General features: G+C 39.3%; 1 protein-coding gene across 1 annotated transcript; it reads left to right on the top strand.

The window, feature by feature from the left end:
* Positions 1 to 341: 341 nt before the first annotated feature.
* ercc6l2 (excision repair cross-complementation group 6-like 2) lies at positions 342 to 23173 on the top strand. Its single transcript, XM_033973244.2, has 20 exons — positions 342 to 590; positions 1952 to 2364; positions 3278 to 3394; positions 4001 to 4194; positions 4821 to 4914; positions 5817 to 5884; positions 6566 to 6773; positions 8127 to 8267; positions 8785 to 8901; positions 8985 to 9104; positions 9192 to 9263; positions 11646 to 11791; positions 12636 to 12731; positions 13234 to 13333; positions 15691 to 15843; positions 15928 to 16008; positions 16912 to 17617; positions 18193 to 18347; positions 18436 to 18605; positions 20650 to 23173. Exons 1-20 carry the CDS (start codon positions 563 to 565, stop codon positions 21824 to 21826), a joined length of 4356 nt encoding a protein of 1451 aa, XP_033829135.1. The 5' UTR covers positions 342 to 562; the 3' UTR covers positions 21827 to 23173.
* Positions 23174 to 25092: the final 1919 nt, after the last annotated feature.

The raw sequence follows: 25092 nt of genomic DNA, 5'->3' as shown, positions 1-25092 counted from the left end.
TGTTGTTCTGTTTTATACCATTGTATACCATTGTATATTTGAATTTTTTTTTTTTTTTTAAGTGACCCTTATACTCCGTCGTAATTATCAACTGCACTTTCGACACTTTCCTGACCCACACTCAAAATCTATGGACAAAACGCAACAAATTCTTACATAGAAAGGATTATATATTTTGTTTTATTAAATTACCGAGCAGTTTATGTTATTTTGCGAGGTTTTGCGGAGCCTTTGTCCGTCGGCTAAACTCTCTTTGTCCTCGAATCTGCCGATGCGAGTGAAAAGAAACAAAAAATATTGGGCTCCACAGGAGCGGTGTCTATCTGCTGTTTTTCTTTTCAGTTTTCCTGCCTTATAACCTCTGTATTTGTAATTTTAAAGCATTTATATTCCCATAAGGATGCGATCTGATTATATAGTCAGTTTTACTATTATTTGTGAGTGTGGCTCTATGTTGTGTCCTGTCGCAACATTTAAAACACTTATAAGCTAACTTAGCTATATGCTACTGTCAACATCTGAACAGGAGAGACGCCGCTGATGCGTAGTAGAGAACCGTCTCATGGCTTCAACTTCTGCTACTGAAAGTGGTTAGTACATGTGTTATATATCTTAAAATGCATGTGTTATATATCTTAAAACGTTCCCAGATTTCATGACTAAGGCTGTAACGATGAATCTGAATAATCGTAATTTGCCTATTGGCTATAGAGGTTATGCAGACGACATTAATGTCTTTGGAACTTTATAGTGAGTGACAGAGGTATATGAGAGTCAATGGTGAAAAGCTCTAAACACTAAATCTAAAATGTGAAAGAGCTGCTACAATTTAAAAAGAAATATAAAAGTCGTAAGTTGTAGAAAACCAGAGAACAGTAAAACCACAGGGACACTGCAGACACATTGACATTTATCACTGAGACTCACTTTGGATCAGACTCAGATAAACCGAACCATTCTTTCCTTAAATAACATGTTTCTGAGTCTCTGTGTTGACAAAATTATTATTTTGGGGGTGAAAACAAAAGCTCCATGGATAAAAATAAGACAATAAAAACAAAGAAACACATTCTGCCTCAGTGCTACTCAGTCAGAATGTTGAGGGTCATTTTTCAAATAAATTGATGTCACTGCATAACCTCTATACAGATGCATAAATACATGCCAAAAGACCTCTTATAACAAAGACAATGATGTTATTAAATAAAACAAGCTATTTCTGATTTGCCTTAATAATACAATACACTATAAATATTCTCCATATAGAAGCCTTCAGTCACCATATGTTAACCATTATTTGGTTGAACATGTGTAAAAATCTCAATGTGCAATAGAAATAAAAGGTGGACTAGTCAACTCATCAAAAATAGTAAGGGACTAGCTGACTAGCTAATCCAGGGCTACAGGGGTGCAAAAAGGGAGCACTGCACCCTCATATCAGCCAGAATAAATAATGACAGTTTAAATACCACTGTTTTGCACACTCAACAATGCTTTACATTGCATTATTCATTGACTCACACTCGATGGTGGTGAGCTAATAGTGTAGCCACAGCTGCTCTGGGACAGACTGATAGAAGCAAGGCTTCCAATCAGTGCCATTGACCCCTCTGACCAGGCGTGTATGCCTCAACTGCCTTGCCTAAGGATGCAACAGTTTTTGGCACTGACGCCCCACTGTGGCACCTGATTTTCCCAGCGGTCTCCCATCCAAGTACTAGTCAGGCCCAACCCTGCTCAGCTTTTTTGATCTGATGAGATCAGGCTTTGACGAACTGTTCAATATTAGAGTATAAACTTTGCACCCCTTTGCAACTCAAATGCATCCTCAGGTTGGTCTGGCCCTGCAATAATTGTTAGTTGCAGCCCTACACATAACAAGAAAATTCTTTACCATGATTAAATATAAAAAACAGATTAAATTGCCCTAACTAAGACATATTTTCCACAGCAAAATGGTGTGAAGGCGACACCTGTCTAGCTCCAGACCCAAAAGATGGCATGCTACGAGAAGCGACGATTCGTAGACTTTGTCCTTCCTCTTCCACCTCTGACCATTCCAATACAGCCTGGGTAACATTTAAGGACGGCACAGATGGAGTGGAGGAATTCGTGCCTGTGTCTAAACTAAAAAAGACTGAAGCAAATAGTTTAACCAAGGAGAAACCCTTCTTCCCTGGTACTGTGATCAACTCTAACTTGTGTGTGCCTTTAGAGCTAAATTATGAAGACAAAGTACCTTACACAATCAATAGGTACTTGCGAGATTACCAGAGAGAAGGAATCAAGTTCATCTACAGCAACTACATCAGTTCTAGAGGATGTGTCTTGGGAGACGACATGGGCCTAGGCAAAACAGTGCAGGTAAGAACAATTCACTACAATGGTATATGATAAGGATATTTATTGATAACATATGGGAATGTGATGTCCCCAATAGCGTTCAGCTTCGGTCAAATGAAACTCATCAAGGTTAGGCCAATTAGCAGTTAAAGGACCACGAGTATTGTAGCAACCAAAGAGCCAATCTGTAGCGAGGCTGTTGAAAGAAAAACTCCTTCCTGTCTGCACCACTGTCTTAGCATGAAGGAGCATTAGCAACGCTGACAACCAAACCTGTTGCTGATCGACCTCTGGGAAAAAAGGTGCCTGATTTATCTGTTATTAATATTCATATCTTAATTTACGTAAACAATAGTGAAATAAAAATACCATGATCATGTAGAGTGGGTTTTAAGACCAAAATGATTGGCCTGACAGCAGCAGTTACAGAGAGCGGGGCAATTTTTCAATGTAAAGTGAATTGGAGTCACAGTCCATGGAGCTGGAGGCGTGCCCATGAGCACTTCCTATTTGGAACACGATGGCTAGCATGTTAGCTATACAGTCTATGGCAGGGACAGATGGAGTTGCTGGGATAGGATTGTATAAATAGGGCTTCTGGGTGTGGTTGAGGTGAGCTGTGGTTTGCTAGAGAGGAGCAGGAGGAGGTTGAGGCGTGGTCCTGCTCTTGAATCTCAGTTTATCATATTAACTCCATTTCATAGTTTATAATTGATTTTTAATTCATTATTTATTTATATATTCTTTTATTGTGATTGGTAATGTCTTTTTATAGCTCCTTAATATCTACATTATTCTTGTAATTTTAAATATTTTGTCTTTTAACTGGAATGCACTTTGTAATGTTCATTTTGAAAAGTGCTATACAAACAATTATTATTAGTATAGGTTTGCAATAAAATGTGTAAAAAATAATTGCATCATTCTACCTCAGGTAATTGGCTTTCTCGCTGCTGTATTACATAAAAAAGGAACATGGGAGGATGAAGAGAACAACCGACCATCCTTTCTGCAGAGCCAGACTGGTTATAAGCAAACTTATGCAAGCAAGGCAAGTGTGAGAATTTTTAAAAAAGGCCCATATTACGCTATTTTCTGATCACTGTTCTCATGTTGTTTTCTTATCACAAACATACTTGAAGTTCTTTTGGTTCATTCACACATGTTTAACACACAAACCCCCATATTTAGGCTGAGTTCTTCTCTCAAGCAGAAAACACTCTACTCCACCTTATGATGTGACGTCGATGTCATACAATAAGTGCTCCCCTGTGTTTTTTAAACTGCATACACCTACACTAGAATCATCTGGATGATTTCAGCCATGGAAATGGCCATCTCTACTGAAGTAAAGGTAAAAGGTAGCTGTTAACTTGAAAACTACCACTTCATGACATCACAAGGTGAAACGGAGCATTTTGAACTTTGGAGATGTTGACAGTGTAATTATAAAGGGTTACTCAAACATGTGTGAAGCAAAACACAACTCCAGGTATGTTTCTGACGAGGTAACAACATTATAACATGGCTTATAGCTCACAAGAGTCACTTTTAATATAGGACCTTTAAAGTTAGATGATAAGTCCTGTTATAAATGCTGTGTTTGTTCTATTTGTTACTAATACAACATAAAAGTCTAATGCTGTTTTGTTCCTAGGTCTTCCTTGTTGTGGCCCCTTTATCAGTGCTGTATAACTGGAAGGATGAACTGGAGACGTGGGGTCACTTCCAGTGTGTCGTAGTCCATGGGCTGAGGAAAGAGGAGGAGCTGAACCGTGTTAGAAAGGGCCGTATTGAGATTGCACTCACAACTTATGAGACACTTCGTCTTTGTCTGAATCTTTTTAATGAGTGGGTTTGTCATAATAACTGTCAAAATATTTGTTTATGTAGCTTCATGTAGGTAACTGTTAGGTACTGGGGGCCCGTTGATTCTTGTGTCCTCTTTAATATGTTTGGTGGACCTAGGTCATTACCTGGGACTATATAAATAGATATAGCTAACCTGCTAGCCGCCACGTTCCAAATTGGACGAGGGCATGAGCATGCTTCTGGCTCCATCAACTCTGGCTCCAATCCACTTTACATTATCCTGGTGTTTTTATTTAACTATTATGTCCTTAAATCAAGATATTAATATTAATAACAAACAAATCAGGCGCCTTCTTTTGAGGTCGCTCCTTCTAGCATTAGCAACATTGAGAGCGTTGCCAAGTGCTCACTCCTTGCTAAACCAGAGGTGCGGATGGGAAGAGGCTTTGCCTTCAACAGCCTCACTCCAGAGGCTGTTGAAGGCTCTTTGGTTGCTCTGACAGTCATGGTCGGAATTCCAAATATGGAATTCGGCTTCAAATTGGCCCCTATAACTGCTAGCCTTGATGAGCTTCATTTGACTGGGGCCAGACGCTATGACATCACACTCACTTGGTCCACTGCTTTATACAGTCTATAGTCATAACATTCTTCTGTGTTTTTAGCATTGATTGGTCTGCTGTTATAGTAGATGAGGCTCATAAAATAAAGAATCCGAACTCTCAGATTACACAGGCCATGAAGGAGCTCAACTGTCAGGTGGGTGGCCAGATTAATGATAATTTTTTTTTTTCATATATCTTTATTTCTACAGGGAGAACCCAATGAGATCACCAGACTCTTTCATGAGTGCCCTGTTCAAATATAAAACAATGCAAACAACACCAAACAAACTAAATAACTATAGATCCATTTAAAACATAAAACACAGGAGCAGGTGTGATTCTAAATGTTTATCTCCAGATTATTAAAGTGCATTGGTGGCACCAGTTATGCATGCCTTTGAAATGTATTCCATTTTTAGGAAGTAAAATAACCAAAAGCTTTTTTTTCCCATTTCAGTTCTAGTGCGGCCAGTTTTTAGATGTAGACAATAGCGAGATCTCCACTTCTCTTCTTCCCCCGTCTCTTTAATGCTCCTCCTACTCTCTGCCCCTCACCTTTTTCTCTCTCCCTCTTTCTTCCTCTCACTCCCTTGAACTCCTCCTCTCTCCCTCTTTCCTCTCCTTTCTCTCTTTCTATCTCCTCTTCTTCCATCTCTCCTCCTCTCTTTTGTCCAGTTTTTAGATGTAGACAATCATGAGATCTTGTATTAAAACAAAATTCAACAAACAAGTGAGATCTTGAGTCAGTGTATCATTAAATACATTTATAAATACATTTTATACAGTGTTGTTCTCTTCTGACAGATAGTGATGGCCAACCTACTTTTTCCTAGAGTGTACAGGGTTTTAAACTCATCACTTGTTGTTGGGCTGAGTGAAAGAGTGAATCTAAAGGTTTAAAGTAGAGACTGAAATCTATGTGTGGATTATATCTACAGAATCTAGTACAGAAAGAAAGGTTGAAAAAAATTCTGTCTATTTTGTAATTCAATGGGATACAAGATTTGTTTCTATAATAAAATGATTATTCATTTCATATTTTGTGAATTTCCTTAGATTCGAATTGGCCTCACTGGAACAGTTTTGCAGAATAACCTTGAGGAGCTGTGGTGTGTTATGGATTGGTACGTTCTTAGTCTTTTTTATTTATTTATTTATTTATTGCTCATGCCACTTCATTTTGTTGGCATCAATTTTAAAGAGTCAGAAACAAAATAATCAAACACTTGACATAAATACAACTGTTATGTGCCTTGACATTATTGGCATGAACTAATGACTGTATATGTAAATAAACATAGCTAACTTGCTAGCTGCCATGTTCCAAATAGGAAGTGATCGTGGGTGCGCTTCTGGCTCCATCGACTCTAGTTCTAATTGACTTTACATTGGAAAACAGTCTCCCCTCTCTATAACTGCTGCTGTCGGCCTTGTCAATCAGACCTTAAAATGTTCATATTAACTCGCGCTACAAGATCCTGGTATTCTAATTTCACTGTTATGTCTGTTAATCAAGATATGAACATAAATAACAGACAAATCAGACCCCTTCTTCCCCCCTACCTTCAACAGTCTTGCTAACTGCTAACCTCGATGAGCTTCATTTGACTGGAGCCAAACGCTATAGGCGATGTTACACTCAGTCCAATTCTACAGACTGTGGCATGAACAAACGGAACAGGAAGCAAATAAATCTTATAAACCCTGTTTCTTTCATAGATCATTCATTATAATTATCTTCCCACATATTATGTCATTGCGAATGGCATTGACATTTTCCCTCATGCTATGTCTTTTTAATGAAGGGCTGTGCCGAAATGCCTTGGGAGCTTGGGACACTTCAAAACTAAATTTTCGGAGCCGATAGAACAAGGACAGAAGCACAACGCTACCAAACGCGCTCTCGCCACTGGGAGAAAAACTGTCCAAGGATTAGTCAAGAAGATTTCACACTATTTTCTTAGAAGAACAAAAGCTCTCATCAAGGAACAGCTGCCTAAGAAGAACGACAGGGTAAGACCCTCAAACTTCCCTAACCACTTCCCAATCCCTTTTAAAGAAGACAGATTGTGTTTGGTGTTTATAATTTGCACATTTCAAATCACAGTATTCAACTAAAACAACTTAATAAAAGAAATGAATCCTTTGACTTCCGTGTTAGAAAACCGTGGTGCCCAATGGAAGCTGACGTTGATGTAAATATCACAACAAAGCGCTGCATGCTGTCGGCCCCTCCTATTTTTTTCATTTGTACCAAAATGACTACACGACACTGCCAAAGAAAATGAAACTGGAGAAGGAAGAGCGTACGTTACAGTGGGAGTGGAGGTGAAAAAAATAAGCAATTAAAGATTACTCAAACATGAATCACTCCAAATACAACTTCAGAGGCTCAATGAGAAGAAAACTAGAACATGGTTAAAAGCTCTGAAAAAATTTGATTTTGCAGAATAGGTCTGATTTAATTATACAGCATATTTGATAAACATAACAGTTTCCAGCCTTGGTAGAGAGTTCATTTTGACCAGTTTTTAACATTTTACAATAATTTGTGTTGTTTGTCATTCTGTTTGTATCTTCTCTGCATCCTTCAAAGTTGCCAAATTGTGATGTAATGAACTCTCGTTAGTCATCTTAACGAGTTTGCGAGGTTCTCAGATTTACCGTCTGGATTTTTTTTGAAGATGTTCATTGAAAGGTGGTTCCTCAAGTGGTTTGTCTGGAACCTTCTATGGGTCTTTGCTTGCGTTCGTGTGCCTTCCTCCATTTCTTGGTTGTTTCAGGATCTTTGGGTAGAGTAAACTTTGAATTACATCTGTCAAACTCTCACTTTAGGAAGGATTTTGAGTCAAAAACGAGAAATGAGGGAAAGCAGCAAAAATGCTAGACAGCTATTTTGTCCTCATTATGCTCCACTCCCACTGCTCCGTACTTACCTTGTTTTCCAATTTCATTTTCTTAATTGGTGATATGTAGGATTTGGCAGCGTTACGTAGTCATTTTGGTACACATTTTAAAAATGGGCTGCTGGCTAGTGTGATCTGCAGCCATCCATTCTGTGCTTTGTTGTGATGATGTTTATGGCGACATCAGCTCCCATTGGGCGCTGCAGTTTTCTAACGTGGAACTCAATGGTTTCTTGTTTCTTTTATTAAGTTGTTTTAGATGAATATTGCGATTTAAAATGTGCAAAATTTTACATAATGATCCAGAGGTGTCATAGATTATAACTATAGAGCAGACACAAGAATAAAATTTGTTCTTTAAGATTAGATTAGATTAGACACTCCACTATGGGGGGCTGTTTGGGGCTGTACCGGGGGTAATGTAAGAAAATTCATTCACGTATAAATATGTTGAGTGCAGGTGGTGTACTGCTCCCTGACGGACTTTCAGCAGACAGTGTACCAGGCAGTTCTGGACAGTGAAGATGTGACGTTACTCCTGAGGTCATCTGAAAAATGTGACTGTGGAAATGGACACTCCAGGAGGCGCTGCTGCTACCGAGTCAGTTTGAAGAACAAATACTAAAATAGATTTTACTAGGTGTATTTCATTAGTAATTTAGGGGGTAATTTCATCAGTCTACTAGCAAAAAAGGATTCATATTAAATTAAATCCTTTCTTGCTGAAGCTTATGCCACAGTGAATGCATGCCGTAATCAAAGTTAAAGGCAGTCCAACGAAGTATGTGTTAACTTTTTTTGACTTTTATATTAACCAGGCACTGTATACAATACAGCAGCTCAGTTGGTAGAGTGTTCAAATCAAATCCGAAGGTTTGCGGTTCAAATCCCGCTCTCAACATAAAAAAAACCAACAAAAAACATGGCTCACAGGTTGGCAGTGTGATTCCAGCTCCCACAGCTGTCGCTATGCTCTTTGGCAAGACACTTAACCCACCTCACTTACAGTTTCTTTGTACACTTGTGTGTGAATGGGTGAGTGGTTTCTTGATGTAAAGCACTTTGAGTGTCTTGAAGGTGGAAAACCTCTATATATCAATTAATAATTCTTTTAACAGGCCAATTCTGAAGGGGTTGAGATGAGAAAACTTTACTTCACATATTTGGCCATATTGAGAAAAATTGCCAACCATGTGGCTTTGCTCCAGTCCAGCCCTGGGACCAGTAAGAACCAGGTATAGTTCATGTCTACATTCTTTTGCGTTTACTTTAGGTTTATGCCATCTGTAGTTTTAACTGTGAGCTCCCTGTTCTATAGGAAAAGTACACAGGTGTCATTTGTGAGAATGTGTTCCAACAGTTTCCAGACTTTGTGCAAAGATGTAAACATGAATCGTTTGAAGCCTTATCAGACCCAATGTACAGTGGCAAAATGAAGGTACTACACTTAATATTAGTACTAGTACTTTTGTATTATGGTCAGACAATTTCTTATCTCATCAAACCCTCCTACTGTGCTTTTTAGGTTTTACAAAAGCTGTTGCATCACTACCGTCAACAAAAAGATAAAGTACTTCTGTTTTCTCTTTCAACAAAGGTAATGGTGTCATGTGTCTGGTTTGAGGGGTTAATACTTCAAAGGGGGTGGGTGAGTTGTTTGTATTGTTTGTACAGACTGTGGCACAGTCAATCCTGATTTGAATATATATATATATATATATATATATTTTATTTTGAATAAATGCAATGTTTAATTAATTAATTAATTTAATGTTTGTTTTACCTCGGATTCAGGAGGAGCAGTGTGGTTTTCGTCCTGGTCGCGAAACACTGGACCAGCTCTATACTCTCCCACGGGTCCTTGAGGGTTCATGGGAGTTTGCCCAACCAGTCCACATGTGTTTTGTGGATCTGGAGAAGGCATTCGACCGTGTCCCTCGTGATGTCCTTTGGGGGGTGCTCTGGGAGTATGGGGTCCAGGGCTCTTTGCTAAGGACTGTCCGGTCCCTGTATGACCGGAGCAGGAGCTGTGTTCGCATTGCTGGCAGCAAGTCAGACCTGTTCCCGGTGCATGTTGGACTCCGCCAGGGCTGCCCTTTGTCACCGGTTCTGTTCATTATATTTATGGACAGAATTTCTAGGCGCAGCCAGGGGCTGGAGGGGGTCTGGTTTGGGAACCACAGGATTTCATCTCTGCTGTTTGCAGATGATTTTGTCCTGATGGCTTCTTCAAGTCAGGACCTGCAGCAGGCACTGGGGCGGTTTGCAGCCGAGTGTGAAGTGGCTGGGATGAGAATCAGCTCCTCCAAATCCGAGGCCATGGTTCTCGACCGGAAAAAGGTGGTTTGAGGAGTTCAAGTATCTCGGGGTCTTGTTCACAAGTGAGGGAAGGATGGTAGATTGACAGGCGGATCGGTGCAGCATCTGCAGTGACGCGGTCGCTGTATCGGTCCGTTGTGGTAAAGGAGCTGAGCTGGAAGGCGAAGCTCTCGATTTACCGGTCAATCTACGTTCCTACCCTCACCTATGGTCATGAGCTTCGGGTAATGACCGAAAGGGCAAGGTCGCGGATACAAGCGGCTGAAATGGGTTTCCTCCGTAGGGTGGCCAGACGCACCCTTAGGGATAGGGTGAGGAGCTCAGTCACACGGGAGGAGCCCGGAGTTGAGCCGCTGCTCCTACACGTGGGGAGGAACTAGTTGAGGTGGCTCGGGCATCTGCTCAGGATGCCTCCTGGACGCCTCCCTAGGGAGGTGTTCTGGGCATGTCCCTCCGGTAGGAGGCCCCAGGAAAGACCCAGGACACGCTGGAGGGACTATGTCTCTCGGCTGGCCTGGGAACGCTTTGGGGTCCCACTGGAGGAGCTGGAGGACGTGTCCGGGGTGAGGGAAGTCTGGGCCTCCCTGCTTAGACTGCTGCCCCCGCGACCCAGCCCCGGATAAGCGGAAGAAAATGGATAGATGGATGGACAATGTTTAATATAAATATGCAAAAAAAGAGTGAATAAGTTACTTCTAAATATTTACGATACTGTAAAATGTGTATATTTTCAAATATGAATTTATTTCACAGCTTGTTTGAATTAAAATAATTGACGTGTTTTCCAGACATGGAAACCATGTGGAAAATATGGAAAAAGGCCAAATGTACTTGAAAATATATATTTTGCCCTGCAAATTTTCTACATCCTTTGATTATTGGATATTGAATTGATAGTTACTGTTACTTCGATCATCACAGTAAAAATAGCTGTTTTTTTTTTTTTTAAACCCACCGAAGTGCAGGAAATTACTTTCTTTGTACAAAATTTCTTGAGGAAGGACCCCAATCCCCCTTCTTCATATCCTGTATAAGTTTGCCGTTACACATGTCAAATTAGAATTACGTATGTGAATCCAAACATACTAACTACTAAAAGTAATATGCAAGTATAATGTGTTTGAGTGTGTGAAATTAATCTTATAAAAAAAGATATGTCATGTGCCAGGTTTTAGCAAAAATGCTTGCTTTTACACCTGCAGTTCCTGGACAGGCTGATAAATTTAATTGAATTTAAGCTTCACCACAAGAAAATGTTTGGTCTATTGGCCCATGTCTAAATATACAATGCAATGACACCACAACGCAACTATAGTCTAAATACTTAAGTCTTACTCGTAGCACAGTGTAGTAATTTGCATGTAAAACTCATTATAGCCCTGGGTGTAATGGTGGCTGTCACCTGAGTCAGTATGATAGCATTTCAATCTGCTATTAAGTCGTTTTTGCAATGTTTTTGCTTTTTGAGGCCCACCAACAAATTTTGCTGGGAAAAGTCCAATTTAAACTTTATGTATATTTAACCTAAAAACAAGCCCAACACTTTCCATATCAGTCCTGAAGCTCAAGTGTTTTTTGTATTAAATGTGTATGGCTGTGTGTGATCAGGGACATGTGTTTGGACCCTAATCATGTCTTTGTTGTGCTTGGATCCTTACAGTTGTTGGATGTTCTGGAAAGTTACTGCATGGCTGAAGGTTTGGACTACAGCAGATTAGACGGGAACACCAAATCCAAGGAGAGGGTCCAGATTGTCAAAGAGTTCAATGGCTCCTCTCATATAAACATATGCCTCATTTCTACCATGTTAGTATATGGCGTATAGACTACACTTAACAACACAGTAATGGTAATAGGAGGGAAATGGGATAGCATTTTGCATTTTGTAAGAAAATATTTCTCTTTCCTGGTTAGGTAGCCACCATATTAGATGGTCTCACAAACTATAATGGGTTAAGTATCAATAATACCATTACTTCATTTAGAAATGAAGTTGAAAGACATAGAGTAAATTAAAAATTCAAATCTGTAACTGGACAAATGTTTTAGAAGACATTTGAAGACATTTGGCTGCTTATCCAAGCCGCTTCTTCAGTTCTGGTCAGATTGCTGGTGAACTCTGCCTTATCTTAAGCTAACACAATAACACACGTTTATTTACAGTTTCTGATTGTGAGCTAGGCCTAGTGAGCTACAGTGAACAGTGTGAATTGTGCCTGAGTCATATTTTACATAATCGTTCAGGCCCCTAATGGGTGCTCCCACAGCTATTAGCATACTGGCTGTTAGCATACTGGCTAGCACTATTGCTTTCTTTGTTTAGATATAGATCCTGTCTTTCCTAACAAAAATGGCTTCTTTCACTCCCCTCTCAAACCGATTCTTTTCTTTGGCTAAAATCTGTATCGCCCTATGTTAGAAGGAGTGGTTAGTGTCTTTGAGATGCATAGGAGATTGTGATAGTTTCTTCAATATAATGCTCACTGCAGTCTTCACTACACTGAATGGATTAGATCATATTGCTTTGTTTGTGACTCAGGATTTTGACTACCCATGCTATTACTGTGTTGTAAAGTAAAATAAAGTGGTACCAATATTTGTTGTTATATTTATATTACACTTTTTACTCCTCACTCGTTTATTCTTCCAGGGCAGGTGGACTCGGTCTAAACTTTGTTGGAGCTAATGTGGTCATTTTGTTCGACCCGACTTGGAACCCTGCCAATGATCTTCAGGCTATTGACAGGTACACTAGTGAACAGTATGCGCACTACCACGGGAGCTGACAGGGGACGACATAGGGGTCTGTTTTAGGTAGACCTGTCTCAATAATTACTATATCGACTTATTGTTCAGTATGTTATGAATGGAACAATAATTTTTTGGGGTATTTATCTATTTATTGGGGACTTTTTCTTTGTAGTAGTGGGAATTTTTGGTTATTTATGAACTAAAATTACACAAACTCATTACTTAAGTGTTGCATTCTGCTACTTTTTGTGTATTATTGTGAATAATAATTCTTTAAAACTAGACATGTCACAATAACAAATTTTGAAGTCATACATACGATAATATTGAAGCCAAATCATAAACTCACAGAATTGGACTTTCATCCTATTAATTTATATTAGAGGGGGTGCCCATGTGAGACTCTTTGCCCTGGGCTCTGCAATTTTTGTTGACGGCCCTGTGCACTACTACTAAAGCTGAAATAAATAGTAAAAAATATGTGTATATGTTTGCAGAGCATACCGCATTGGCCAGTGTCGGGATGTCACAGTTCTCAGGCTCATCTCATTGGGAACGGTGGAAGAAGTGATTTACCTGAGACAAGTTTACAAACAGGTACCATCGTCTGTAATATTGAATTATTAGTTTATAAACTGAATAGAACTGGATCATTTTTTGAGAAATTAACAGAACAGTAGATGAATACAATCATCTCATCACTCATTTTCAGATTTTATTTCTGAGTTTACAAAAGACAAAATAGTAGATGGAGCTAGCTTACAAAAAGGGACCCCCGCTTTTAAATCAATCAATTTCAAATGTATTTCTATAGCATATTTAAAACAACTACAGGTGACATAAAAGTCAACAATAAATCAAATAATCACAATCACATAAAAGTCAACAAAAGGGAGTATATAAAAAAAAAAAAAAATTGGAACCTCACAAAATTATAATTTTTTTTTCCTCTTCTTTCAAAGTTTTCCTCCATTTTCCTCTTAATTTCCTCTTATCTTTTTTTTATCTTATTGTTTATGTTTTTTCATTTTCTGTTTTATTACTTACTTACTACCCCCCCACACACACACATACACTTATACTCTCATATAAGAAGTCTTTTTGTCTCGTCCCCTTTGTGCTCCCCTTCTCCCCTCAAGTCGAAAATGTCTAATTATGTCTTTTATTGTTTGTATTATCTATAATATCACAATAAAAAAAAGTCCATGAAAAACAAATACACATATAACACAATACATAGGAAAAGAACAATAAATTAAAGCCGCAAGCTGCATCGAACGGCCCTCGTGGGCTGTGCTTCGCACTCAGCCGACCCGGCACTCCCTCTGGGTGGCGCTGGCGCGCCACTTGCCTCTGTTTTATTGCAGCTTCGGACTCCATTTGGCACCAAACAAGTCAAAAGACATTGGAAGTGCTAATGCACAAAATGCAAAAACATGAGTTTTCCAGGCATCGCCATGGCAACACCGTGCAAAATACAAACTTGGCCCCCGGACTTTTTTGATGGAGACAACCTGAAGAATCACTGTGCCAAATTTTATGTTTGTCATTGAAGGTGATAAGTTGTTATAAGACTTTGAAGTGTACGAAAATTTGGAAATTTTCCCATTAGGATAACGCTTTTGCGCATCGCCATGGCAACCCAGTGAAAACTATTACGTGGGTCTGATTGACTTTTTTGATCAGGATGACATGAAGAGTCATGGTGCCAAATTTCACATTATTCCATGAAACTAATATTGTTCCCATGAATGGGAAAAATTGGGAGGTTTACCATTAGGAGAACATTGGCAGTTTTGCGCATCGCCATGGCAACACGGTGCAAAAAACACATGGGTCTGATTGACTTTATTGATTAGGATGGCCCAATGGAAGTCAAATTTGGTAACATTTGGGAAAACAAAATTTTCGGCCCTCCATACAAATGTATTTGTTATTCTGTTGGGGGCGCTGTCGTGCCAAATTTCTTTCTTTCACAAACAGTAGAATTAGGCAGGAAAGTTTTACAGCTGATTTGAATTTGAGCCAAATCGGACTTTGTATACGGAAACGGGAGCAAATTTTGACTTTTGAAAATTGCAAAAATTCCGATGGAATTTTGCGGCTTCGCCGCACACAAACCGTGATAGGCATCATCATAAATTGGATAACTTTTGATGCCCCACTTGTCTAGATGATGTACAGTAATTTTCAGCGAAGTTGTGAAGCGCGCAACTTCGTGGCCCCGTCGCCCCCTACACAAACTCCTGTATCCTTGAGTTTCGCCCATTGACTCAATGTTGACATGCGGGGCCTAATAAAAAAATAAATAAATAATTTTTGCAAAAACAATATATCAGATAACATTAGAATGACATATTATACGTTTTTTGAAAGCTCTCGACTTTCCCCATGTCACCATGGGGTCAATGGTGAATGACGGGCGCTGACGCTTTGCCCATGCATTCATGGTTGCGGAATCACTAGGCCCTACGTCCTGTATGGGCTCGGGCCTAAAAACAAGATATCATATCTAACTAGTATTAAATGCCAGGGAGAAGAGATGGGTTTTCAGCTTTAATACATTTTAATATTATATGAGTTGTTAAAAGGATGGCCTAACCTGCCTGGTTAGAATTTAATTCTAGGAAGCATTCATACTTGCACAAACACCACATTAAAATTGGTAAAAGACTGAGACTAAACCCAGAACTAAACCTGGACTAGACCAGGGCTAAAACAGGGCTAAAACAGGGCGAAAACAGGGCTGAAACAGGGCTAAAACAGGACCAAACCAAGTCTACATCAGTAGCTCAGTTGTTAGAGTGTCAGATCCACTAATCTGAAAGTTGGCGGTGTGATTCCAGTTCCCACAGATGATTGCTGTCATTCTGTCCTTGGACAAGACAAGTCTCCTTAGATACACACTGATATGATTTAAGCATTTTCTTACATTTTTGCTCCCAATCTTTCAGCAACTTTACTCATCAGTTGTGGCAGCGGAGAGTGCACGGCGGTACTTTGAAGCGGTACAGGGGAATGACACACAGAAGGGCGAGCTGTTTGGCATCAAAAACCTCTTTAGACTCAAGACTCAGGGGACATGCCTCACACGTCAGATCTTGGAGGTCAGAGATCCTACAGAGCATTTCATCTGATTAAAGTATGTTTTTAAAGGTTCACAAAACCATTATGTTTTGCTTTTTGTTCAGAGAGAAGGGCAAGTGGAGGCTGGGCTAACAACAACTCGAACCCACATGAGGGAAGAGAAAGAAGAGGCTAAGGTGCTGATGGTGAGTCTTTTAGTTAGCACTGGGCAATAAAGCACGCTAACTAGCGCACTGTGTCTCAAAGCAATCAGTTTTATTGGAATTGGAAAGCATAAAACTTATTACAATTCAAATTAATTAAAATAAAGGGCTGAAATTATCCTAATGAAAGTGTATGGAGTTTGAAAACACAGTGGAGCACTTCTTGTATTACTACATGACATCACAAGGTGGAACACAGTGTTTTCAGTTTGAGAGAAGAACTCAGTCTAAATATACAGCATTTGCATGTGAATGGACCAAAACACAACTCCAGGTATTGTGATGATGAAACAACATTATAACACAAATCAGAAAATTGCATAATATGGGCCCTTTAAAGTGTTCTCTGTCAATTTGACCTACTGACCACCCTCTGCCCCTCATCTGGGAACTGTAGTTACATTTCTAATTAACTCGGTGTCAACCAGCGATCTGAACAGAACTGAAGAAGCAGCTTAAATGAGCAGCATAACATAGGCCCATTACGATAATTACTATGAACAAGAAAACCCTTCCATTAACTTTGCATTTGTAATAGAAATGGCAGTTCCAGCTTGTAGAAATAGTTTACCTTGTTATATCATATTAATTCCTTGTTATATCATATTAATTCCTTAAACTTAAACAAGCCTACATACACACAATATAACCCTTTTTACCACATTTCTCCATGTTAAAAATAGGTACACTAAAATAACAATATCAAAACCAGCTTGTAGAAATTTACCGTGCCATATCGTATTAATTCCTTAGTCTTGCAGACATTATTTCTATATTACCAATTTTCATTTTAAACCTAGCCAGCATTATGAACGATTATCTGACGTATCAAATAGATATTTATACTTTTATGTTATTTTTTTCCTTTTTCTTATTTTCCTCAAGGAACCTGAAAACGCCACTCCTGGAGGAGTACTGGACTTCAGCAGTGATGATGATAATGATGATGAAGATGGGATTGCAAAGAAGACATCAGACTTCAACACAACTGAAGGTGCTACCTCTACTCCAGGAAGAATGATCTTTTTAGAACATTCAAAACTGCTGCAAAGAGTTATGGGAACCCCAGAACCGGCCAATGGAGATAGCTCCAATATTGACGAAAGCAGTTCTGATGAAGATGATCCATGTTCCTCCAATGAGTCCAACTTTACAACTGTGAAGGACTCTGACAAGATGAAGAAAGATATATTTAAAATATTGAGTGACTCTGAGCCAGATGAAAATGACGTATCAAAGAAAGAACAGAATTCCCAAACAAAAAAGCATGAAGCGTATGTCGTATTTCAAAGTTACACAGACGAATCTGAAGACCTGGATGTAGAGGCGATGACTTTAAATCGAAAGAAAGCGCCCAAAAGAACTGCCACATCAGATGAAAGAAGTAAAACGAGACAGAAACGTGGTCCAAGTAAAGTCAAATTTACAGAAGAGATTGAGGCATTTCCATCATCTGAGGACAAACGTACGAGCAAGAACCCTAGACCTTTAAATAAACCAGGGTTTGTGACACCAAAAAAACAAGATGGAGTCTCCAAAACACATTTAGCTTCCCCTCAGTCCAAGAATGGGAGCATTGACGCTGTGCTAGGTGAGTGAATTGTGACTCTTCCTCTTAAAAACTGAAAAATGTTATCTACAGTTAATCTGTAATACGAATGTTTCTTTTTCACAGACTAGAATTTGATTATTTGATTTACAGTTTTCTTCTTCTTTCTTTATTTTTTCCATTTCAAAATTTTTCATCCGTGAAGAATCCAAATCTTTATTAAAGGGCCCATATTACACTAATTTCTGATCTCTGTTCTAATGTTGTTTCCTCATTACAAACATACCTGGTGTTTTGTTTCATTCACACATGTTTAACACACAAACCCTGCATATTTAGACTGAGCTTTTCTCTCAAACTAAAAACACTCTGTTCCACCTTGTGATGTCATGTGGGAATACAGGAAGTGCAGCACTGTGTTTTTAAACTCCATACACCTTTACAAGAATCTTTTGTATGATTTCAGCCCCGGAAGTGCCAATATCTACTAAACTAAAGGAGCTGTTAACTTGAAAACTACCACTTTATGACACCACAAGGTGGAACAGAGCTTTTTGAGCTTTGGAGATGTAACTTACATTTTTTTTTACAATGTTATAAGGATGTATTTATTCCAGGTGGTGTCCAGGAAGTAGCCTACACCCACTCCAACCAGAGAATAGTGGGAGGGAGCAGAGCTGAGGAGCTGATCAGCAGAGCGGCAGTTAGAGATGTTTTTGAGCTCAAGATATTCTCTCAAATGCAAGCCAACAATCTCTTGGGCACACGGGAGGTGGGTAATGGGCAAAGCTTACAAAACAATGGTAATTACTACTGTCTTGTGCTAAGTACTTAATAAAATACTGACTTGGCCTTTCCAGACCCTCTCGGAGAGTCTCCCTGAAGGCCCCCCGATGCAAAGCAGAACTTCCGCCGCGAGCATTATCCAGAGAGTGAGAGCAGAGCATCCAGTAACATTCAGGAGCAGAACCACAAACCAGACGAGACATACTACGTTTATCATTGGAGAAACACCTCAGACTATTTGCAGGTATTCAAAGAGTTATTTAAATCAGCCCTATTGTGCTTGAGTGTGCACTATAGTTATAATCTTTGACACTCATTTTCAATTCAATTCAATTCATTTATTTTTGTAACGCCCAAAATCACAACAACAGCTGTCTCGAAGGGCGTTCATGTTTTGGTTGATGGGGAAAACCGGAGTACCCGGAGGAAACCCATCCAGACACGGGGAGAAACATGAAAAACTCCACACAGAAAGGCCTGGGCGACCCGGGGATCGAACCAAACCCTCTTGCTGTGAGGCATGAGTGTTGCCACTCAGCCACCGTGCTGCCTACACACAAAAACAAAACAACAGGAAAAATCAGACAAAACAAGAAAAATCGGCCAGGCGAGGAGGAGGAAGCCCAGGCAAGGAGGATGAGAGCCGCGCGAGGAGGGACAGGGGAAAACATGTGAATAGCATTGCTGATGAGAAAATAGGACAAAGCAGAGGATAGTGCTCACTCATGGATCATTATGTTATAATTTGCACATTTTAAATCGTACTATTAATCTAAAATGACTTAATAAAAGAAACAAGTCCGCTGACTTCCGTGTTAGAAAACTGGGGTGCACAGTGGGAACTGACGTCACCGTAAACATCATCACAGCAAAGCGCTGCATGCTGTCGGCCCTTCTTATGGATAGCTGCACATCACACTAGACTGACTAGAACCAGGAAGTATGAGCACATAAGTCCTATGCTCAGGTCTCTGCACTGGCTTCCTGTAGCTCAAAGAATAGACTCTGCTTGTGTACATGTCTCTCCATGGCCTAGCACCAAAGTACATCTCCAACATATTAGTGTCATATGAACCATCTCGCACTCTGGACACCAGCATGAGGCCTGTCCCTGAAGACCTCAGAGTCAGGACTAAACATGGGGAATCAGCATTTCAGTTTTATGCAGCTAAAACCTGGAACAGTCTTCCTGAAGATGTGAGACAGGCCTCTACTTTGACAATGATTAAATCCAGGCTCAAACCAGTTCTGTCTAGCTGTGCATATGACTGAAACGTTTTTTTTTTATTTTGCACTCTTCTGTTTTAATGTTAATTTTATGATGATTATTTGTGATTATTTATGTTTTGATTTGTGTGATTTTAGTGTCCTTATTCTATAAAATTACTGAATTACTTACGAATTGTGCTATACAAATAAACTTGCCTTGCCGTTTGAAGACATAGTTTCCCAGCAGGTTTGAGGCAGAAAGCCAAATCTAACCACGGTGTCTGTAATGAATGCCCCCACCAAGCCCTCAGGAACAGTGCCGGCCGAGAACTTAAGGACAGACAACCTCAGAGCTGCTGCCTTCAAGCATCATTTCCAGATATGAACACTCATTGTATCAAATCTTGACAGTGGTGAAATTCTCCTCTGCGCAACCACAGCTTCTAGGAGTGGACCCGAAAATAAACGCTTCAGGCTGTCCAGAACCACAGCCCTATGCAGACATTAACACCTTTCTGCACACTGAATACACATCTTAGTCTTGTACTATTGCACCACCTTTATTAACATAATGTGGACTAGGCTGGAGTGCAATTCAGCGCCTCCAGGCTCCAAGAAGGGTGTGTGTTGTGTTTTGTTTCATTCACACATGTTTTAGTAACTCTTTGTTATTTGTCTTCATCCCCAAAGCTCAAAATGCTCTGTTCCACCTGGGAATGTTATGAAGTGGTAGTTCACAGCTCCTTTTACCTTTAGTTCAGTAGAGATGGGCAATTCTAGTGCTGAAATTATCCAAATGATTCTAGTGAAGGTGTATGGAGTTTAAAAATACAGTGGGGCACTTCCTGTATTACCACATGACATCACAAGGTGGAACAGAATGTTCTCTGTTTGAGGGAAAAACTCAGCGTAAATATGCAGGGTTCACTTGTTAAACGTGTGAATGACACAAAACACAACTCCAGGTCTGTTTGTGTTGAGGATGTATGTTTTTTGAATTTTTTACAATACTGCACTACTTTTTAGTTCGTTACCTTCTGCCACTGTCTAACATGTTGCCTTCTTTGTCTTGTACCTAGACAACAGTTGGGGGATATGGCCACAAAGTTCCAGTTCTCTTCAGTTGAACAGTTTGCTACAGAAGTTCTAAAGAGCACCTCAAACCAAAGACTGTCCTGGTTACGACAATACTACTCTTTACTGGATCACGCTGATTTGGCCAATATGATCACCATGCACTTTCCACTTCCTGTTTCTACAAAATCCTCCTCTTTTACCTCTTCTACCTCTGCAAAGGTTCCTTGTAATGAAACTACCAAACCAATCACAAACACTACTTCAAGTCCGAAGAAGGGGAGCAAAAGGTCAAATTATCATGAAGCAAAGTTGAAAGTTCATGCGAAAAAGCCAAAGAACGAATTTGAGAATATACCAAGCCCAGAGGCAGACTGGCCTGAGGAAAACGTTGAGATCACCACCGAATTCATAAAGAAAAGAATGAAAAAAGATTGTCGTGCCTTATACCAGACCAATTTTGAAGCTAACAAACAAACAAAAGTTAGCGCAAAGTCACCTGCTCTGCTAGCCAAGTCGACATTTCAACAAACAAAAGATCTGTTTCAGAATATTCCCAGTCCCGAAGCAGACTGGCCTGAGGAAAAAGTCGAGATTGCCACCGAATTCATAAAGAAAATAATGAAAAAAGATAGTGATACCTTTATCTCAACCACATTTTCCAATAACAGAGATTTGCAAATGAGCCCTAACTCACCTGCTGATTCCAAAATTCCTAGATTCCAAGAAACAATGGATAAACCAACAATTTCCCCAAATTCCCAAGATCCGAAAACAAACTGTGAATCTTCAGCTAGCACAAATGACAAGTCTTTTCTTATAGATCTAATAGGAGACACCTCAATACTTGACGATTTGTTTAAACCTAAAAAGAACCTGCCCAAAACTGCAGACTCAACCTCAGAACTGACCAGCAAACCGCCACCTTCTAATAAGAAATCTCCTTCTTGTTCAAAGGCTCCAATAGCAGCTTTGTGTGAGGGCAGTTCTTCCAAAATCCCATTGAAAAAGACCTCCAAGGACTTATGGGACATCCTGCAGGAGGGGAACGAAGCAAGTTTAAATAGACTTACGGACCCAGGTGAAGTTCAGAGGGTCTGCATCACAGCGAGGCAGCACTACAAACAAGAGGAGAGTGAAAGCCTATGGAAAACCAATGAGAGATTCATATGGAAGAAATAATTCCCTTTTCTAGTGTTTTAAAGGTGCACTTTGTAACTTTTTTGATGTAGGATCTGTTGCCTGCTTGTCTCCGTGGAGATTTTTTTATGCATTGCATAGGATTTTACACAGTATGACATTAAATCTATCTATGCATTGATGTAATTCCAGGTGTTGTTTTTTTTAAAAAATGTATATTGTGGAACATTTCAGGCAAAGCAATAACTTCATGGAGACAAGCAGGTGTTGGAGATTTTAAAGATGCATATAATTTTAGATTGTTTTTTTTACCTCATGTTCTCAACCTTTTTAACTCTATTTTAATTTCTTGCAAAACATTGATGAGGTATTCAAGGTATTCTATTACAATAATTCCAGTTTACAGTTGTGGCTTGATTACATGTGATTTGTTTGAATGTTTAAAGCCTTGCAGCTGCTGGGAAGTGTCTCTCTTTTATTATCTTTTTAAACTTTGTATACTGTGTTTTATTTTTTAAGTACAGGTCCTGGAAATTTGTAATATTTTAATGTGCACTGCCTCAGTCACTTTGTAAAGGAAAAAAATGTTCACTATGAACTATTTACGATCAATTTTACAATATGCCGGGTGTCCATAAAATCTCTTTCCAATAAAAAATATATATATTACGTGCACAATTGATCAGATATCTTGTTCTATTGTCCTGTGGTTTCCAAAGTGTTTGAGCTCATTTAATACACATTAAGATGGGACTGCATTTCTTGCCATGTTCGCTGTAGTATAACCTCATCATTGGTTCATTTGCATCTGTTATCTTTTGCTTTAGTTCAGTAATGTCTGAACTAAGGATATCTTTAACATAGCACCATAGAAAGAAATCTAGAGGTGTGATCTAGTATTGGTCCATCCCTTCCAATCCAATGGTCTGGAAGTGTTTGATTGAGGAACTCACAAACATGAAGACCCCAATATGATTTAAAAACTTTTATTCTATTGTACTCAGTGGTTATAAATCTAAATCATATATCTTATCAATTGTCTGTAATTAAATGTTAAAATTGTAAAGAGACTTTATGGGCACCCTGTATAATCATTTATACAATACTATATTTGGATAATATTAGTATACACTGGGCCTGTCATGAAGTTTACTGTATATAGCCTTGAATATATGAAAGCTGGAACAAAAAGTGGAAGATTTGGGGGATTTTTGTTAAAAAGTGACTTCTATGGCTAATGATTAATTCTGTTATTTATATTTATATTCATTGATTGAGCTAGAACAGTGGTTCTTAACCTTGTTGGAGGTACTGAACCCCACCAGTTTCATATGCACATTCACCGAACTCTTCTTTATTGAACAATAAAATATGATTTTTTTCAAATTCAAGACACATGTATGATTTACTGGTGCACAAAATGAACCGTGCATTAACATCACTGTTCAAAGAATAAAACCAGTACAATGCATGAACTCACAACAAATTACATACATACCTTTTCACAAAGACATGACCTTTTTTAGTACTAACACACTGAAGTGATTTTAATTTTTAACCTTATGTATTACAATAATGAACTTATTGTATTTATGCTATTTATTATTTTTAACAGTTTAACACACACCGTAACTCCATAACCAATTGTGCTTCATGTAAATTCAAACAGCATGTAAAGGCAGAGGCATGAGGCTCTTTAAATATGTTACTGTCATTACAGTAATGTGCTTCCGTGGTCCCTCAAAGACAACCAATCAGAGCTGATTGCAGAGCTGCAATCATTGCTAGGAGGACAGTCAACGCTGGGGCATCACTCTGGCCGTGTCTCATGCTGTGTGCAACCGCCCGGGGTCAGCCACCACCCCCATGCACCATTCTCCCCACCCGGCCACCCCCCTGCCGCTATCCACCCCCCTTCACACAGTTTCTACATATGTGTGGACATGGCATTATAATGACAGTCCATGGCTTTGAACCGGCAACCTCGTGTACAATACAGGTATGGTGTAATTGGCTTTTTTGCCCCTTTTGAGGTCCACAATGATCTCACCAACTTTCATGCCAATCGGACAAAGTTGTGTTTTTTACCTGTACAGTAGGGGGCGCTATGGAGGTCACTGGCCACATGTTTATTATGGTTCTCTATTCACAGTTTTAATCCGCATCAGTGATTAGAATTTGAGCTTTTTAGGCTGATCCATGTGTCTGTGAGAGGGAATCAAATATGCAGGAAAGCAGTCATATTTTGACAGTGTGCTGTGCATAAACCAGAAAGAATATCCCCAAAATGTGGATGTTTATTGACAATAATCATGTGTACATGCTCTATGTGGAGTTTGAGGTAATTTGGATGAAAAATCTAGGACTAGAGAGGTTTCATTTGCACTTAAGTGAAAGTTTCAATCCAATGATGAAGTCATACTTCGATGGCCTGCTACATGTAAACCGTAAGAAATATCCACAAAACGTGGATGATTATTGACAAACAACATGTGTACATGCTGTATGTGGAGTTTTAGGTAATTTGGATGAAAAACCTAGGACTAGATAGGTTTCACGTATCTGAAAGTGGTGTGTGAATTTCAATCCAATAATGAAGTAATTTTTTGATGGCAAACTACACCAAAACCAAAATGAATATTTCCAGAACGTGGATGATTATTGATGAACACCATCTATAGATGTGGCATGTGGAGTTTGAGCTCATTCGGATGAAAAACCTAGGAGTAGATATGATTCATAGACATGCAAGTCAAAGTGCCAAGTGCCAATTTCTTTTCAAATCATTGCGCCCCGGTGGCCAACCGTGGAAAATAACCCATGGCCAAAATGTAATTATTTGGTTCTTCTCATGCCACCAATTGATTCCCCAAATTTCATAGGAATTGGATAATGTTGACGTTTCACCTCTATGGTAGGGGGCGCTATAGTGTTCATATTTATAACAATTAATAGTGCGTTCTATTAATGCCCTCATATCACATGTGTGATGTGAATTTGAGCTGTCTAGACCCATGCATGTGCGTATCAGACAGTTTTCAATGGATTTTTTTTGAGTATTTGCGCCCCTGGTGGCCAACCGTGGAAAGTGACTCATGGCCATAATGTAATTTTTTGTTTCTTCTGAGGCCTCCAATTGATTCCCCAAATTTAATAGGAATTGGATAATGTTGGTGTTTCACCCCTATGGTAGGGGGCGCTATAGTGTTCATTTTGATTAAAATTAGTAGTGCATTCTATTAATGCCCTGATGTCACATGTGTGATGTGAATTTCAGCTGTCTAGACCAATGTATGTGCGTGTCAGAC

The sequence above is a fragment of the Periophthalmus magnuspinnatus genome, chromosome 9 (assembly GCF_009829125.3).
Source record: "Periophthalmus magnuspinnatus isolate fPerMag1 chromosome 9, fPerMag1.2.pri, whole genome shotgun sequence".
In the NCBI taxonomy this organism is placed as follows: Eukaryota; Metazoa; Chordata; class Actinopteri; order Gobiiformes; family Gobiidae; genus Periophthalmus; species Periophthalmus magnuspinnatus.
This window is presented reverse-complemented; position numbering and strand designations above follow the sequence as displayed.

What these genes read in the sequence shown, in the direction of transcription:
- ercc6l2 (XM_033973244.2), top strand. Translation starts at nt 563, where the DNA reads ATGGCTTCAACTTCTGCTACTGAAAGTG. An exon ending in AGCAAACTTATGCAAGCAAG is followed by an intron (nt 3,395 to 4,000) that starts GCAAGTGTGAGA and finishes TTTTGTTCCTAG; the next exon opens with GTCTTCCTTGTTGTGGCCCC. An exon ending in GATCTTCAGGCTATTGACAG is followed by an intron (nt 12,732 to 13,233) that starts GTACACTAGTGA and finishes ATATGTTTGCAG; the next exon opens with AGCATACCGCATTGGCCAGT.